Consider the following 15,467-nt stretch of genomic DNA (forward strand, 5'->3'; position numbering starts at 1 on the left):
GCTCTAAACACAGTTAGAGCTGGGGCGTCTGTGCTAAGAATTGGGCGGACGTCCCCATCCGAGCGAGATCTAGGCTCGCTCTCCATCAGGGATGGTGCCAGGGACTCCCCCATGGTGACCGGGGCCTTTGAGGGTGTCTTTGTCGTGTGTCCTGCTCCCGGTTAACTGATGTGCCGATGGTTTGTCCTTTGCATGTCTACCGCCCGGTTGCAGCATGAAGCGTGCCAGTTCTCTGAGTGTCCTTAACGTGGGTGGCAAGGCAGCCGAAGACCGTGGTTTCCAAGTAAGGAGCCCTGCCCCACTTAATGCCCTTGACCGCTCAGGCCTACTTCGCCGGGCGGCTGCTGTTTGAGCAGCCGTGGGGACGTTTCAGTATTTCTGAGTCTTAGATAAAGAGGCGTTGTAACGATATTTCTGTATTCTGCATTAATTTGAGGAGGTGAATTATGGGAATGTTCACATTGTGAACGTTCTCAGTATATCAGTTACCGATCTTTAAGTTTGATTAGCCTAAGTAAAATTTAAATATTCTGATAAAGTAATATCAGAATTTGGCCGCTTAATTTTTGTTACTAATTTGTATGATTTTAGCCTGGGGTAAGTTTGTAAGTAATTGTCAAGTTACACTGTTGTTTAGCATCTTACAACTTTTCAGAACTTTACAAATGTAAGTAACTGACGTAATGTCGCTTTTACACTCAATCTTCAGCGCTTTTTTTTTTTTTTAGCTGTGTGAGGCTTGCACGAACCCGTCACATTTAAAACTGTTGGCACCTTGTCTATGAGAAATGGCCTTTTTGCTTCTGTTAAGTGTCCAGTGTGGCTGTCGGGGTGCGGCCCCGTGTGCCAGGCAGACCAGCAGATGAGCTTCTGGGGAGAGAGAACCTTCTCAGCCAGACCTGCCCGTCATCACACCCGTTAGCAGCTCCCCAGGTGCCCCGGCCCAGCTGCTAGACTCCTGGACGCTCACCGACAGGAGCAGGCCTTCCTCCCCACCCTGCACCCGCGGGGGTGGCTGTTTCCAGGGGCCTCTCAGCAGGCCTTTGGTGAGCGGACGCGAGACGCCAGTGGTGTCTGGGCATATTTTGGGCGTGCCTGCTAATGGGAATACGAGAGGCGTCCTCTCCAAAGGTCTGGGGCAGCCAGGTCCCCTCACCCATGTCTCTCGGTGTTGGCACCTGTGGACGTGAGCGTCGGGGCTCTCGGAGGTTGACTTAAGAGTCGTGCAGCCGTCGCTACAGCTCTGAGACCGCTTGAAGCTGGCGTCATTTGACGCACGGGTCGAGGATAATTTCTGGTGGTCTTCTCACGCGGGAGCGAAATGATTGGCAGACTCGTGAGCTCCGAGCGCCGGCCACGCTGACCCGGCCCACTGAGGGTCGGGGCAGAGCTAGACAACAGTCCCCGACACTTAACGGGGACACGGAGACCCTCGGAGCTGGGCCACGCTCCTCTACTCTGCCCGGGACTCACCTCCCCACTGACTTCCGTTTCTAGGTAGTGACCTCTGCCGCCTCGTGGGGGTCTGCCCCGAATTCCGTTAAGCTGCCTGCAGTCCTGGCGAGCTAGAGCCGCCGGCGCGTGAGACTGGCCAGGCGTGGCGCCGGCAGCCTCAGCACGCGTGGGACCGGCCGCTGTCCACGGGCGCTTGCACTTTCTGCCGCCACGCCAAGATCTGTTTTCGATTTTAGTGTTAAGGCTACAAATGAAGACTCTGGAACCTTAAACCGCATCTTTCTAGAATGAGCATCTGATGGTCTGGGGCCATGCTGCCCGGAATTAAGAGGACAGTTGGTGCTCAGAGCTGGGAGAGACAGGTGACCCTCTCTGGTGGGGGTGGCTCTCTGCCGAGTCCCCAGTCCTGCCGTGTGGCGCCCCCCCCCCCCCCACCGCTGGACGCGCGTGGGTCCCCACCCCTCCGGGGCCCATCTCCCCTCTCCTGGGCCCTGTACACTCAGCATGTAGGCATCCGGGCTTAAAAAAAGGTTTTCTTTGTAGGGTTAGAACGGTTCCCAATCAACCCTAAGGGAATCTGCCAGCCAGACTGGCCGGCGAAGAAAATACTGAACAAATACTGTTTGTAATTCCGGATGACAGCAGCTGTAGGAAGGGGCGCGTCCAGGCCACCGAGCTGGAGGAGGACGACTCATCACTTAGCTCCGAAGGGGATCTGAAGAACTTGGGGTACCCCGTGAGATGCTGCACGTTTGCACTTTCTTTTCATGTCATGTTACCGGAGGGGTCACAGCAAGGGCACTTGCTGCCCCCCCAGGCCCCTGCTCAGAAATTGCACCGTGCTGGGGTCCGTGCTCCCCGGGGGCCCTCCGGCGGGGCTCACAGGGCACCTCGGCACTCGCCGTACAGACTCCCCGGGGGTCCCCGCGGGGGCACCCACCTGCTGCACGTGTCCTTCAGGCCAGGCGTGGATCTGGGGCTGCGGGCCGGAGGCGGCAGCATCCCGGGGCCTGGGGACTTCGTTGACGGGTGTCCTGGGACAATACCAGAGCACGTGGCCTAGACCACCTGTTTGGAACACTGCTCGCTCCCTCCCGGAGGCCAGCGTGCGGTGCCTGGGCCCGGTCTTCCGTGGCCGCGCCTCCTTCCTCAGCGCCTGGCCGGCTGGGCTTTGCAGCCTCCGGCTTTGTAACTGTTGTCCACTCTGCGGGCTGCGAGAGACCGCCGCCGACAGAGTGGGCTGTGTGTCCACGCCGGCACTGTGCACTTTGAAGTTCCCGTTTGCGGGGCGGGGGAGCACGGTGTCACCTGTGGAGCGGGACAAGGGCTGTCCCGTCTCCCCTGTCCCCTCCATCGGAAGTGCTCTTCCAGCCACGACGCTGATCCGATACGTTGGAAACCTACCCCCTTTCCCTTAGTGACACGTCTCCCTGGGAAACCAGGGCACTCAGGAAGGATGCACGTGGGGCCAGGGGTAGGATTTAAGCTCCCATTTGGTGGAAACGGGGCCCCGCCTGTGAGCCCGCCAGCCCCCTTCTCTGAAGGCCAGCCTGCCTTTGTGGGCTGTGAGGAACCACGCAGCCTCCTTACGCCGCGTCGTAAGAAACCCGTCATGTTTCAGAGGGGACGCTGCCTGGAGATGTGTAATTTCTGATTTTTGAGCTGGTATCAAAACAAATGAGCCTGGTTGTCCTCTGCTCGTTTGTCTGGCCGTCTGGATTTTAATGTTCTCGAGGAGGAGAAGCAGTGGGGCGGCCGGCCCTCCTCCTCTTCAGTGTTTTCCTCTCCCGGCGAGGGGGCCTCAGGCCAGCACCCATTCCACATCCCTCCCGTCGAGTTAGAGGTCCCTGGCCAGAGGACAGGCAGGAAGTGACGTGAGCTGGCTCTGTGGGTCTGAGGGGGAGGTTGTGGGAGGGCTGGGCCGTCCGCCCTCGGCTCTCCGCAGGGTCTCTGTGTTTACAGTACTGGAGGGAGTCAGGTAGTTCTTTCCCGGAATTCGAAGAGATTCCGGTCATGTTTGGTCAGAAAGCCGCCAGGAATATCACGTAATGAGAAATTCAGTGTTTACAGTAACCTATAAATATTGCCAAAAATAGTTTATAGACAGCTCTTTCATTGTCATAACTTCATAGAATATTCTTGGGAAGCAGGTGCATACATGAGGCTATACTCTGGTATGTTTGCACTTGCTGTTGAGCAGTGCACTGCATGACCATCAGACTTCTGAAAATTGCCAAGTGCTACTTGGTAACACCGATCGAAGGAGAGGCTCCAGCCAGCTGCGGGCGTCTCGTCAGGGCTCCCAAGCGTCATACAGGTGGCTGGGGCGGTCATGGAGACGTGTCATTTTGCATTTGTCCCATTATTATGGGGGGAACTGACGTGGCTTCTACGGTGTTGTGGACGTAACCATGGGGACCACCAGCCCGGGAGGACTGCCTGACAAGCCCTGGGGGTGGGCGGTGTGGGCAGGGAACTCCTTAGGGGGTCCAGGGCCGTCTGTCACTGAGACAAAAGTCCTGCTGCAGCCCTGTCCCTCGCCTGTGGTGGGCAGGCACCGTGCACCGGCACCCTGCACCCTTCATGCTCCAGTGGGCCTGCAGCTTCTGGGGAGGGGCTCGTTAGCACATTCGGTCTTGGGGGCTGTGGTTTGCTCATTGTTGGTGTGATTTGCCTAGAAAATCATCCGGAATTGTTTGTATTTAATTACGATAGTAAAATGGTTTATTTCCTTTTGCAAAGTCCCTGCACTTGCGGAAAGGCTCTTTTATAAAATTCCAACCCTAAAAGAACGGTTTCCTACTTAACACGAGCCATTCTCAACCTTCTGAGAGTCCCAGACTACTTAAAAATGGGATGGAAATCAGAAGTGAATTTTTCTGCTCTAGAAAATGTCAAAACAGTGCGAGTCTGCCCAGTTACGGGGACCTCTGCCTCCACCCTAGTACTGGGTCAGGTTATGTCCCTGGCCTCCTGGTACCAGCCTGGGGATCAGCGTCTGGCTCATGGAGTTGCAGGAGGTTGGCCAAGTCACTTCACTCTTCTGTGCCTCAGTTTCCCTGAGACCAAGGACGGTAACTGCCCATCCCCAGGGGCCGCGAAGGAGACGCACTCCGATGTGGATGAATTACTTAGGACAGTGCCCGGCAGAGAACAGGCCATAGCGAAAGGGTCCAGGGCCCGCTGTGCCAGGCAGCGTGGGGGGCAGTGGGGCGTGAAGGCAGACAGCCCTGCCCGGGGGGAGGCCACGTCAGGCGGGTCATCCGTGCTTACTGCCTTCCCGCCGTTGAGAAGGGGTAGCCAACCCTTGGAGCAGATCCTGTCCCAGCGATAGGTGTCCTGGGTCAAGACGTCAGTCCCCTGTGCCTGCAGAGTGTGGGGGGCTCCGCCAGACTCGGGGTTTCTTGGGACCTGGCCTGCCGTTCTGCAGCTGCCATATCAACGGGCCTCGGTCCCGGGAGTCCCCCGTACCCCCTCTGTGCTGACGGTGTAGGAACAGGATGAGGGGGGCAGGTGAGGGGCGAAGATCACCCGCAGGGTGCGGTCAGGGCGGCCGGGCGGGGGGAGGACGGCTTCCTCCTCGGGGCGGCGCCGGCTGACCATCAGCCGCATTAAGAGCTGATTGGACCAGGTCATTCCGAGGGCCGGAGAGACCCGCTCCTCCCAGAGACTGAGACAGAAAACAGGCCCAACGGTTACCGACAAAACCTCGGGGGACCCACTGCCACCCTCACTGTCCCGCCCGTGGGCTGGGCCCGGCTCACCCTTGTGGCCCGGGTGCCGCGCCCCGCTCCTCCATGGCCTCTGTCACCTGGGAGGTCCAGACCAGGGTCAGTTGCAGCAAGGACCCCACCGCCACCCGCCCCAGCATGAGTGGCCTCACTCCTCCACCCCCACCCCCCTGAACTTCCCTAAAATCCAAGCTGAGGCGGGGGTGGGGGTGGGGGGGTGTCGGGGTCGGGCCCACCTGGTTGATGCATAGCACGGGGCTCCGGAACGTGCTGCTCAGCCGGCGCAGGGTGGCCCCCAAGGCCTGCAGACGCCTGGCCCTGGGCATTGAGGCCAGGCCGTCAAACTCACAGCGGAACGGGGCCGCCACGGAGTCGATGACCACTAGGCGGGCCATCCCCCGCGACAGCAGCACGGGCACCTTCTTACTCACACACTCCAGCAGGGCGTCCTAGAGGCCGAGGGAGGTGGCGGTCAGCGCCTGTGCCCTGCACTGAAGAACCCCTCACGGCCTTCCCATTTTACTCCTCACCCCGTGGGCCATCACAGTGACCAGGACTTCATCCTTTGGTGGCCCCGTGCCAGGAGCTGACCCCTGGGGTGCTGCCATAGCAGAAAGCCGGCTCATAACCGACCGCCCTGGTCGCTGGGACCATACTCTCGTCAGGCGGGTCTAGGGGTGGCGGTGAGCCCTGTCCCCTGCCCAGCCCCACCCCATGGAGGTGGGGGGGTGGACAGGGGCAGGCCACCCCTGCCTACCTCTGGGGCCCGAGTGCGGTGCCCTGAGCGGCCCTGGCCAGGCTCCCGGGTGGGGCCGGGTGGCCTCAGGCCCTGGTGCCAGGTGACCACACACTGGCCGTCCCGCCAGAGAGCAGCCAAGTGTCTGGTTCCTCGCCCTGAATGAAACCCAGTTCTGTGCTTCCACCTCTAGGGCGTCTTCGGTAGAGCCTCTTTTTGTGGAAAATGATGGCAGCAGCAGTGGCCTCGAGGACGCCAGCATTAACGTGAGTCCCGTCCCCTTTCCGTCACCGCAGGCAGCTCTGGGGACACCTGGGGGCTGGGCAGGTCGTGGCTGCACTCGCTCCCTGCGGAGCCAGGACTCGGGCCCCCTCCCCCAGGAGGTGGAAACGGGGACCGCAGCCCTGAGGCCCTGCTTGTGCACAAAGGGCAGGCCCCGTCCCCACAGCAGGGCCCCGGGCTCCAGGCCGACACTGGGCAGGAAGGCAGACGCCTGGTGCCCCCAGCACGGTTTTCAGAACGGCTCTCAGAAACCACCGTGGGCCTCAAAGCGCTGGCCCTGACTGCTGCCTTCTCTTGCAGTGAAACCACACCCGGCCCTGGAGGACCCAGGACAACACTGCTCGTGTGCAGCCAGAGCCTGCCCTGTGACAGCCAGGGGACGGTCACCGAGGCTGGAGGGCCCTGGAGCTGAGAGCCTGCAGCACTAACCTCGTCTTCTGTGTCCCCGTGCCACCAGCACACTGTCCTACTAACAGCCACACCGCTCACCAGGACGCGTCGCTTGCAAAGCCACGGCCACGCTCGGCCCCTCCAGGGTGACGGGGTGGGCGCAGCCTCCCTCCTGGGCCGCGGTTCCCGGGACACCCGTGTCCCGAAGGTGCAAGGAAGAGGCATTGGCTGCCTGGGCCCGTGTGCCCAATCTTACCGTGTTACTTCCCGAAGCTGTGTGTGATATGTTCTATTGTAAATTTTTTTAAAATTAAAAGTTTATATGCCTTACCCTTTACTTGCAGTTTTTATAGCAATTCTTAAGTGGGGGAAGGTCCCCCGGGAACCGGGGACCCTGCCCAGCGGGTGCGGGGGTGCACTCGGGAAGCCGGGCTGCAAGGAGAGGCTCCCCCCAGCCCCATGCGGAGGCTTTCTTAACTTTTTTTTTTTTGTCCTGCTATATGGTTTATTCTCAGCTTTTGAACCCTTTCCACTCATTGCTCGTCCCTCCCTCAAATAATGATCTGAGTGGAGCACGGACCAGGTCACAGGGCCGCTTCCCCTGCCTGCCAGGACCACTGTGCTCCTAGCCCTCTCCCTGGGGCTTCCTGCCCCACGGCTGCCCGTCTGCAGGGAGGGATGCTGCTGATGCTTCCGGATACGTGTCCCCCGCCCCCGCTCGGAGCAGCCAGGTGGGGACCTCCTGTGCCCCGATGCACTTTCTGCTCCGTCAGGGGTAGAAGTCAAACCCGACAGACTGCTCTGGCCGGGACAGCCGGCCTGTCCTCTGGGCAGTGAATGGTCACCGCAGGGTGGCCGGGTGGCCAGGAGGCAAGGGAGGTGCTCCCTGCTACTGAGGGGACTGAGGGGCACACCCCGTGGGACGGGGACGGTGGGTGGCGTGTGGGGCCTCCCTCCGCGACTCCCCGTGGGCGGGGTGACCGGTTCAGCCTGAATTTCAGGTCACGAATCCTGTGGCGGCTCACTGGCTGCCTGGTGCTGGTGGTGGCCCGGTGTGGGGGTCGTGGGTGCGCTCTGTCCACTGGCCCACCTGACCACCTTCCCCACAGAACTCGGGGCCAGAGAGGGAGGACGCTCACCACGTCGGCCACGTGCTCGACGAAGATCTGGTGGCCAAACTTCATCTTGTCGATCACCTCTCCCGGAACGTCCGGCCGCAGGTGCCGCTGCCCCGCAATGAGCTGCTGCAGACGCAGGTCCGGGAAGACGTCTTCGGTGCAGATGTACACGGCCCCTGGGGCGGCACGGAGGGTGGTCAGCCCGCCCCCCCCGCGGCTTCCCGGCACGGGGGCTGGTCTCCCTTGCCGCCCCCTTGCTGTCAGGACGCCACCCCGCGGGTCTGCCCTAGCCTGTCTCGAGTGAAGCCAGTGGGATCATCAGGGCCCGCGGGCTTCTGGAAACGCCCTGCCTGCACACGCCCTCGGATTCCCCTCAGAGGCTCTGCCGGAGCACGCTTCCCAGATTCCCAGATTCTCCTTTCGAGGCTGCTCCTGTGATCCTGGGCTGCTGTGACCTGAACACCCTGGGGTGACGCCCTGGCTCCCCTGCGCCAGACAATGTACCCCAGGTCCGCTGGAGAGAACTGGGGACCGTCACAAACGAACCCTAACGTCTGTGGCAACTGATTTTCAACGAAGGTCCCGGGACAGTCCGGTGAGAGAAAGAAGTCTTCCCCGTGAATGGTGCGGGGACGCGGGGACCGGGCCCTCCCTCACCCCCGGCACGGACTCCATCCGCCCATCGAACGCCAGAGCCGACGCTTTCAAACTCCGGAGAGCACGCGGGTGGGTGTTCGGGACCCTGGGTTGGGCGAGGGGGTCTCCGATGTGGCACAGACCGCACGAGTGAGAAAAGGCCGAGAGAGAAACTGGACTCGGTCACAGGATAATCCACAAGAAAACGAGGAGACCCCTGCAGAAAACACGGTGAACTCCGTGTCTGGGGAGAGGCTCGCGTCCGGATCACACGAGGATCCTACAAGTCGGCCACAGAAGGCGACCCAACCGCGAACCGGGGCGAAGGCTCCAAAGAGACATTTCGCCACAGGAAACGTCCGCTGACCGGCTTCCAAGCCCAAGTCCGTCCACCCGGCGCCGGGCACCTGCACCCTCGCCCAGAGGTGCAGGGGCAGGGGTGACACAGAGGCCCGCCGCGGGTGAGCAACCCCCGTGCGCGGCCCGGAGGCCCCCGCCCATGGCCGGGCTCACGAGAGCGGCACCGACCCCAGTCCTCGGCTCTCGGGACACAGGGGAAGCAGGAGAGGTCCCCGAGCGAGGCCCCTGCTGCCAGCGCCCCACATGGGTCCCAGCGGCATGCGTGTGTCACCGCGAGGTCTGGCCCCGGCCGCGTGCCCCGCCCACCGCGTGGCCCAGCCTGTCCGGGAAGCCGGGCGAGCAGATGAGCTTGAGAGGAACCGTGCAACGTTTACCGAGGAGCCACCGAGGTGCGACCCGTCCGCTCCGGCACCACATTTAGTAAGAACGATTGAAGTTTTTAACGCTCAGAGACCCGCACGGGCAGCCTGGAAAAATCCCTCCACCGCACGCCCTGTGCAGACTTGACAGATGCAAAACCGGGTCAGGGGCCGGCCGCCCCCGCCGTCCTCGGTGGTCCTGTCTGCCCCGTCCCCAAAAGGGAAAAAGAGGAAAACGTTTGTCCGAGGTGTCCGGCTCCATGGACCACGTGGTTTGCAGGCTGGCGGCGGGAGAGCGCGCAAAAGTGCCCGAGGGGGACTTTGTGCCCAGACGGAGACTGTCCCTGGGTCCTCGAGGGAGCAGGGGCCGCTTCCTACGGAGGGCAGGCTGCAGGGCCCACGGCCCTCGGACCTGCCCTCTCCCTCGGGTGGAATCCACGGCACATGTGGAGAGAGACGGGGACCCGGGAAGATGGCCCTGGAGGTGGCGTCGGGCCCCGACTCGATGAGCGCGACCTGGGCACGGCCGGGACCCCCGCCTCCCCCAACTCTGCCCCCGCCCGCCTGAGAGGACAGCCACTCACCGGCCTCTAGGCCTCCGTGCCGCGGAGGGAACTGCACGGTCAGGCAGAGCTGCAGGGCCAGCTGGGTCTTCCCGGCGGAGCTGTGACCGGCCAGCTCGGTGACACCGTCCAGGGGCAGGCCGCCGCGGAGAAGGCCGTCCAGCACGGGGCAGCCCAGGCTCAGGCGCTGGTGCTGGGCGGGGAATCTCTTCTTCTGCCGGTGCAGATGCAGAGCTGGGGGCGCAGGGGGCGTCGGTCACCATGTGCCGGGGGCCCAGGCGACCTCGGAGCCAGAAGGCAGGGAGGAGGCGGGCGTGGAAGCTTCTCCTAGCTGCTGTGCTCTCTGGGCACCCGTGGGCTCTGGCTCTGCCTGCCAACCCACACCCGCTTCCCGCACTGCCTGGCCTGGTCCCATCTCTTCCGTCCCCCTGCCCTTCCCCTGTACACCTGCTGTGTCCCTGTCCTGATGCTGTGACCGTGGCCCTGCGTCAATCCCTCCCCAGGCATGGGCAGAGCAGAGGCCCCTCCCCACCCCCCCCACCCGCCCCCAGTGCCCACCTGTGAAGACGCTGCTTCCCCGCAGGTGCAGGGAGGCCGTTCTCAGCAAGTGTTGCACGTCGAGGCTGGAGAGGCCGGTTAGTCTCTGCAGGTCTGGTCCAGAAAAATGCAAAACCTCCTTTATTGACTTCAGTTTGGCTGAAATTACACAAAGACAGAACAGGACAAGTTCAGACTACAGTAACGCAAGGCAGCATGGCAAAGACGACGGTGTTTTCCAGAGCACGGTCTTCCAGTTCTGGGGACCCAGCGGGCAGGGGCTAGATCCATCCACTCCCTGAAGCCACGGGAGCCCCTGGACAGAGTGTGAGGACAGCAGTGGGGAGGGAAGGGGCCCGAGAGGGGGACGGGCCTCTCCCAGGTGCCCAGAGCACATCAGCCACCTGCTGTGGCCACATCCTGAAAACATGTCCCAAGGAAGGGCATTTCTGTGGCCAGGCAGGCCGACACCAAGGCAAGGCTTGAGGGTGACCCCGGGGCAGGGTGAGAACCGTGCAGTTAGGAAAGCCAAGCCGGGCTCCAAACAAACGTCACTGCAGCGGAAAGCCGGGAAGGCGGGGACCGAGCTAAGACTGCGTGGCGGTTACAATGCCAGTGGCGACAGCCGGGTTGGGGGGGGGGCGGGTCACAGAGTTAACACATCCAGAAGATCTGGTATTTGGAGAGGAGAGGGCATAAATTACTGTTGGGGGTGGATAAGTACATTACTTGCGAGCTAGTAGGAAAAAAAATGCGCTAAAAAATGTATCCAACCAACCCAGATGGCAAAAAAGGGAAAACAACACAAAAAGCAACAGAATAGGTAGCTCAGCATAAGAGAGAGTTAGACCCAAACATACCAGGAATTACCTTAAATACATGTGCACTGAAGGCTCCAGTGAAAAGACAGATGGACAGACTGGACCAAAGGGAAAACACAACACAATGACTGAAAGGCTCTGGAAGAACCAAGAGCCAAGGACGAAGGAACAGGACCAGAGACTGTGTCCCCACGTAAGACATCACCAAGTCACCCCCACGTGTGCTCCGGCTTCCACGCTTTGTGATCAACAAGCTTCCCTGTCACGTGCCCCGGGAGACGGGGGAGATGGGAGGCCCAGCACGCCAGCTGGTGCAGGGCAGCTGGGGAAGGACGCACCGGGAGACAAACACAACGGGGAAGCCGTCCAGCTCACCCATTTGGGCACTTAAAAAAGAGGCAGCCGTAGCTGACATACTGGACAATGTGGGAAAAGACAACGAGATGTACACGGAAAACACAGAATTTGAAAAAAGGAGGCAACTACCAACTTTGGGGGGAAGTAATAAAGGAAACCGTCAAAACCTCGCAGTTCAGCAGCAGTAATGATGTCCCCAGTCACAGCCCTCACGGCCCAAACTGTGCTCCAACTGTGGTGGGGGAGGGGGAAGTAGGTGCACCAGGAAGCCAGCCCTCACCCCTGTCACAGGCGCCCCGTGCGTGATCGCAGACACTGACAAACCGAACACAGCGACGTAAGCACGTTTTTAGAAGTCCAGATATCAACACAAAGAAATTGCCAAAAGACTCCTGAGTGGCGGAAGTAGTTCCGTTTCACGTTTTAGAAAATAAACGTGTATTACTTTGATGAAAATAAAATTTAACTTGAAAAAAGTCCACACACACACACACACACGCCCCTGAAGACCCTGCAGCACACTCCAGCACTGGCTACTCATCAGGAGTAACTGTCTTGGGGAAGGGGGACTCGGCAACCTCGCTGTGTCTCCCGGACACGACACACAAGTCCACCCACACGCTTCACGTATCTACTCGACACAAACACCGGTAAACATACCTTTCTTGACCGCAGCAGCGATCCTGGGATTCAGGTCCAACTGATCCAAATCCATTTCTTCAACAGGTTGACTGCGACCACGGATAATCTCCCAGGGACACGAATGCCGATGCGCTTGTTGTCAGTGCAAACCCCCCAGGAGCAGAGCACCGCGGGGTGACAGTGGCTTGGGTACGCAGTCTCCTTTGTGGCGGGTTCACCGTCAGCCCTGAGGTTGGAGGAGAGACTTCACCGCACCAGGAAAACCACTGAAGTAAGTCTAAGGCGACACCCGGCTTAGAGGAACCATCTGCCACCTCAGAAACCAAGACTCGATCCGCACAGCGGTGCGGCTGAAGGGATGTCCCCCGGCCACCCCCACTCTAAAGGCCAGGGCGGCGCAAGGCAGTCCCCGTTCCGTCCCCTGCAGGAAGTGTTAGAAATGAGCATGTGCTCCAACCCGGAGTCCCGGCCTGGAGACCTGGTACACGGGTGAGCACCCTGCCTGGCCCACCTCTGGGGTGAGGACGACGCAGACAGGGACCATGCTCATTGGGCTCGCGCGAATGAAGCGTCTTCTGCGTGCGGCAGAAGTGTGTCCCCGCGGGGATTTGGAAAGAATGGAAAGAGTGACTTTTGAATCCCGCGAGACGTTTTCAAGCGGGAACCTCCACAACCACCCAGCTGTTTCAGCAGAGAACAGCGGAGACTGTGTGGCCGGCCCCCGCCCCTCTCCTGGCCAGCAGCCCTCCCGAGGCCCAGACCGCGCGCTGAATGCCGTGGGGACTGGAGCCCAGCCCGACCCTCGCTGGTCGCCCTACTCAGCCCAGGGTCACCCAGAAACCCTCTAGCAAGCCACGTTTCCATGTTGGCCTCCCAGATCAGCAAGGGTGAGAAGGCAGCAGGGCGTGTGGGAACACCAAGGCCAGCAGCCACTCGGGCTGAACCCAGGGCCCAGGTCCACCAGCAAGGCCTCAGCCGAGGGGAAGGTCGGAGGTCGCCTCCCCTTGCAGCGCTTAGAGTGTTACTGATTTGGACAACATCAGGTTGATTTTGGAGCTTCGAGAAGCAGGTCGCCTGCACGGTCACGTTCACAGGCTGGTCGGGGAAACCGGTGTGGCAGGGAGAAATCCAAAACACCCAGAACTGACAGCACAGGAGCCTGACGCTCAGGCGTGAGCAGGAGCTCCCAGGCCAGGGCTGACAGGAAACATGCCGAGGCCGGGGAGGACACACACAGCCCCGGCTCCCCCGCGGCCCCCCGACGGCCACCAGGACTGCAAATTGGAGGACAGCGGGGTCACCGTCAGAGGTGCCTGAATGCAGGGCCCCAGTGCCAACTACACACAGCGAGAGGAGGTGAGGACGGTGACGAGCTCCGAAGGTGCCCTGAGTATATGGAAGGTTCTAGCGGGCTGGTGATGTGTGTGACGTTTGGTTCCTGAAGACAGAAAGCAGGTAAGCAAGAAAAAGGTCATCTCCAGGACAAGTAGTAAGTTGCCAAAGGACACGCGGTGTGCCTTCCTGGCTTGGTGGGGAGAGCACCTCTGGGAGCCCTGAGGACAAGGGCGGGAAGGGGTGACCCAGGGAGGCACCACCCAAAACCTCCTCCAGGACAAGAGAACGCCTGGACAAGATACCAAGTCTGTTGTTTCCAAATTCCAGAGACGGTGTGTGTCCCCCCACCCCCAGACTGTGGAAAGACCCTGGGGCGTGCCTGGGGGAGGGAAGGCCTTGATGTGACACACACGGCCAACAGGCTGGACTGGGGTCTGGACTGTGAAGATGAATGGCCAGGAGAGGCACGTGCCTGGATACTAAACTCAGATTCTGACCAGCCACTAGACACAGGGCAGGATATCAAGGCCGGTGACCACAGCGCCTCGAACCTATGTGGTGGGGGAACGGGGCATCCGGAAGCAGAGTGACCACTGGTGGAGCACCTGCGTAAGGCAGACGCTGACCGGGAGCTGGACAGACAGGCCCAGGTGGCCGCCCTGTCCCCCCGCCTCCCTGGGGGCAGGGGCGTGAGCCAGCCATCCTCCAGGCCGGCGCTCCTCCAGCAAGGGAGAGGCCTGGGCACGGAGCACGCCCACAGCGGGCCCGGACAGAGGCAGCAGCTTCCCGGAGCATTAACGTTAAGTTCCTGTTTAAGGGGACAGTTAACATGCCATGCCGCTGGGCGAGGGGGTCAGAGCTGTAGGAGAGAACCCAACGTTTGTGGGAACCAGTAGAATCGAATACGACTTTCAAGCAGCTCAGGTCCCGCCAGAGGGAAGCCCTGAGGAGGGCCAGGGGGAATCACACTCTCCTGCTTCAGGGCCCCTTGGGCGGAGGCCTGAGGACCCCGACTGCCAACCCCACCCCACCCCTGCCCCTCCCAGGGATGGAAAGTTCCAGCTACAGACAGACTGGCCCACCGGCCCACCTGCACCCCGGGCAGCAAGACTCAGGTTTCCAGTAGCTTTGGCGGACTTACAAAAGAGGGCAGGGCACGGCGCCCCCACGGGGAGGGCTGCCCAAATCTCCCACAGAACAGAACCAAAGCCCGTGTCTCTCGCAAGTTCAAAGCTGAATACAGGCAGCCCCACTGATGCCCCAGACTCACCAGAGGAGTGCAGACGGTTATCAGACACACAGTCCGTTCCCAGGACTGTTCCAGGCACCTCGCACAACGCGAACTCAAGCCTCGCAACAGCAGTGTTCCCACCTCGCTGTGGCTGACTAGGAAACGGGCAAGCCAAGGTCATACAGTCAGCAAGCGGGATGCAGGTCCCGGCTGTTTGTTCCAAGTTCTTGACCCGCCTGTTAACAAATCCCACAGGAGCTGCTCAGTCTCCCCGCTCTCCTGCCTGCGGGGTGCCTCCCCGGGTGGGAGCAGCCGGCTCTCGCTCCAAGACCGGGCATCTTTTCTGGCTTCCGGAACCTCCCCGGAGGGGGTGATGAGCCCTCCGGGCAGGGAACGCCTCCCGGTGACTTGGGGGCCGTGCCTGGGCACCACGGTGGTTTCTCCAGAGCAGCCTGGCCTGGACACCTGGGCCCTCGTCCCTTCTCGAGACCCTCTTCCTCCTTTGAGAGCCCCTTCCCTTCCCAGCCCCTGAACCACCTTGTCCCGTTCCCCCCAGCGGCTCCTCCACACCTGGGGGTCCCGCAGACCCACCAAGACCCCGCCCTCCCCCAACCCTGCACACCCCGACTTCATGCAGCCCTCGCTCACCTTTCACCCAGCGCGGCGGCCTGCTCCGGTCCCTACGGGTGACAGCCCCGAGGGCGGGCCTCTGCGGCCCCCGCACCCCGGCTTCCGAGCCCACCTTCCTTCCCACCGCCAGGACCCCGGCTTCGGCTGTCCCCTCCGCCCGCCCGCGGGCTTCGACGGCGCGGACGACCCGCGCCCCCGCGCCGCGCGCCCCACGGCCAGCCACTCTCACCCCGCGCGCGCTCCGCTCGCCTCTTCGCACTGCCCCGCCCCCTACCACCTCCTCT

The 15,467-nt window shown here is 61.4% G+C and overlaps 2 protein-coding genes across 12 annotated transcripts in view; one reads left to right on the top strand and one right to left on the bottom strand.

Annotated features, from left to right (window-relative positions):
- Positions 1 to 6,931, top strand: part of KLC1 (kinesin light chain 1) — a 66,081-nt gene extending 59,150 nt beyond the window's left edge. For 4 of the 8 annotated variants that reach the window (XM_042944423.1, XM_042944421.1, XM_042944420.1 and 1 more), the window contains 2 exons: positions 214 to 283; positions 729 to 1,882. In XM_042944423.1, the coding sequence (XP_042800357.1) occupies positions 214 to 283; positions 729 to 785 (127 nt within the window). In that variant the 3' untranslated portion in view covers positions 786 to 1,882. Of the gene's footprint in view, positions 1 to 213; positions 284 to 728; positions 1,883 to 1,998; positions 2,987 to 6,115; positions 6,189 to 6,504 lie in introns of those variants that run through there. The other 4 variants (XM_042944425.1, XM_042944428.1, XR_006204107.1 and 1 more) reach the window with 3 other exon arrangements.
- Positions 4,019 to 15,396, bottom strand: XRCC3 (X-ray repair cross complementing 3). 4 transcript variants are annotated; one of them, XM_042944434.1, is made up of 9 exons: positions 15,202 to 15,395; positions 14,593 to 14,789; positions 12,006 to 12,213; positions 10,189 to 10,326; positions 9,652 to 9,864; positions 7,734 to 7,888; positions 5,423 to 5,635; positions 5,220 to 5,266; positions 4,019 to 5,125 (listed from the first exon to the last, which is right to left on the bottom strand). In XM_042944434.1, the coding sequence occupies exons 3-9, from the start codon at positions 12,058 to 12,060 to the stop codon at positions 4,894 to 4,896; spliced, it is 1,053 nt and encodes a 350-aa protein (XP_042800368.1). In that variant the 5' UTR covers positions 12,061 to 12,213; positions 14,593 to 14,789; positions 15,202 to 15,395; the 3' UTR covers positions 4,019 to 4,893. The 4 variants fall into 4 exon arrangements, with proteins under 4 accessions (XP_042800368.1, XP_042800366.1, XP_042800365.1 ...); XM_042944432.1 differs by having other exon boundaries at positions 5,220 to 5,635; positions 14,593 to 14,708; positions 15,202 to 15,396; XM_042944431.1 differs by having other exon boundaries at positions 5,220 to 5,635; positions 15,202 to 15,396.
- Positions 15,397 to 15,467: the final 71 nt, after the last annotated feature.

Source organism: Panthera leo, chromosome B3, assembly GCF_018350215.1.
Source record: "Panthera leo isolate Ple1 chromosome B3, P.leo_Ple1_pat1.1, whole genome shotgun sequence".
Taxonomy (NCBI): Eukaryota; Metazoa; Chordata; class Mammalia; order Carnivora; family Felidae; genus Panthera; species Panthera leo.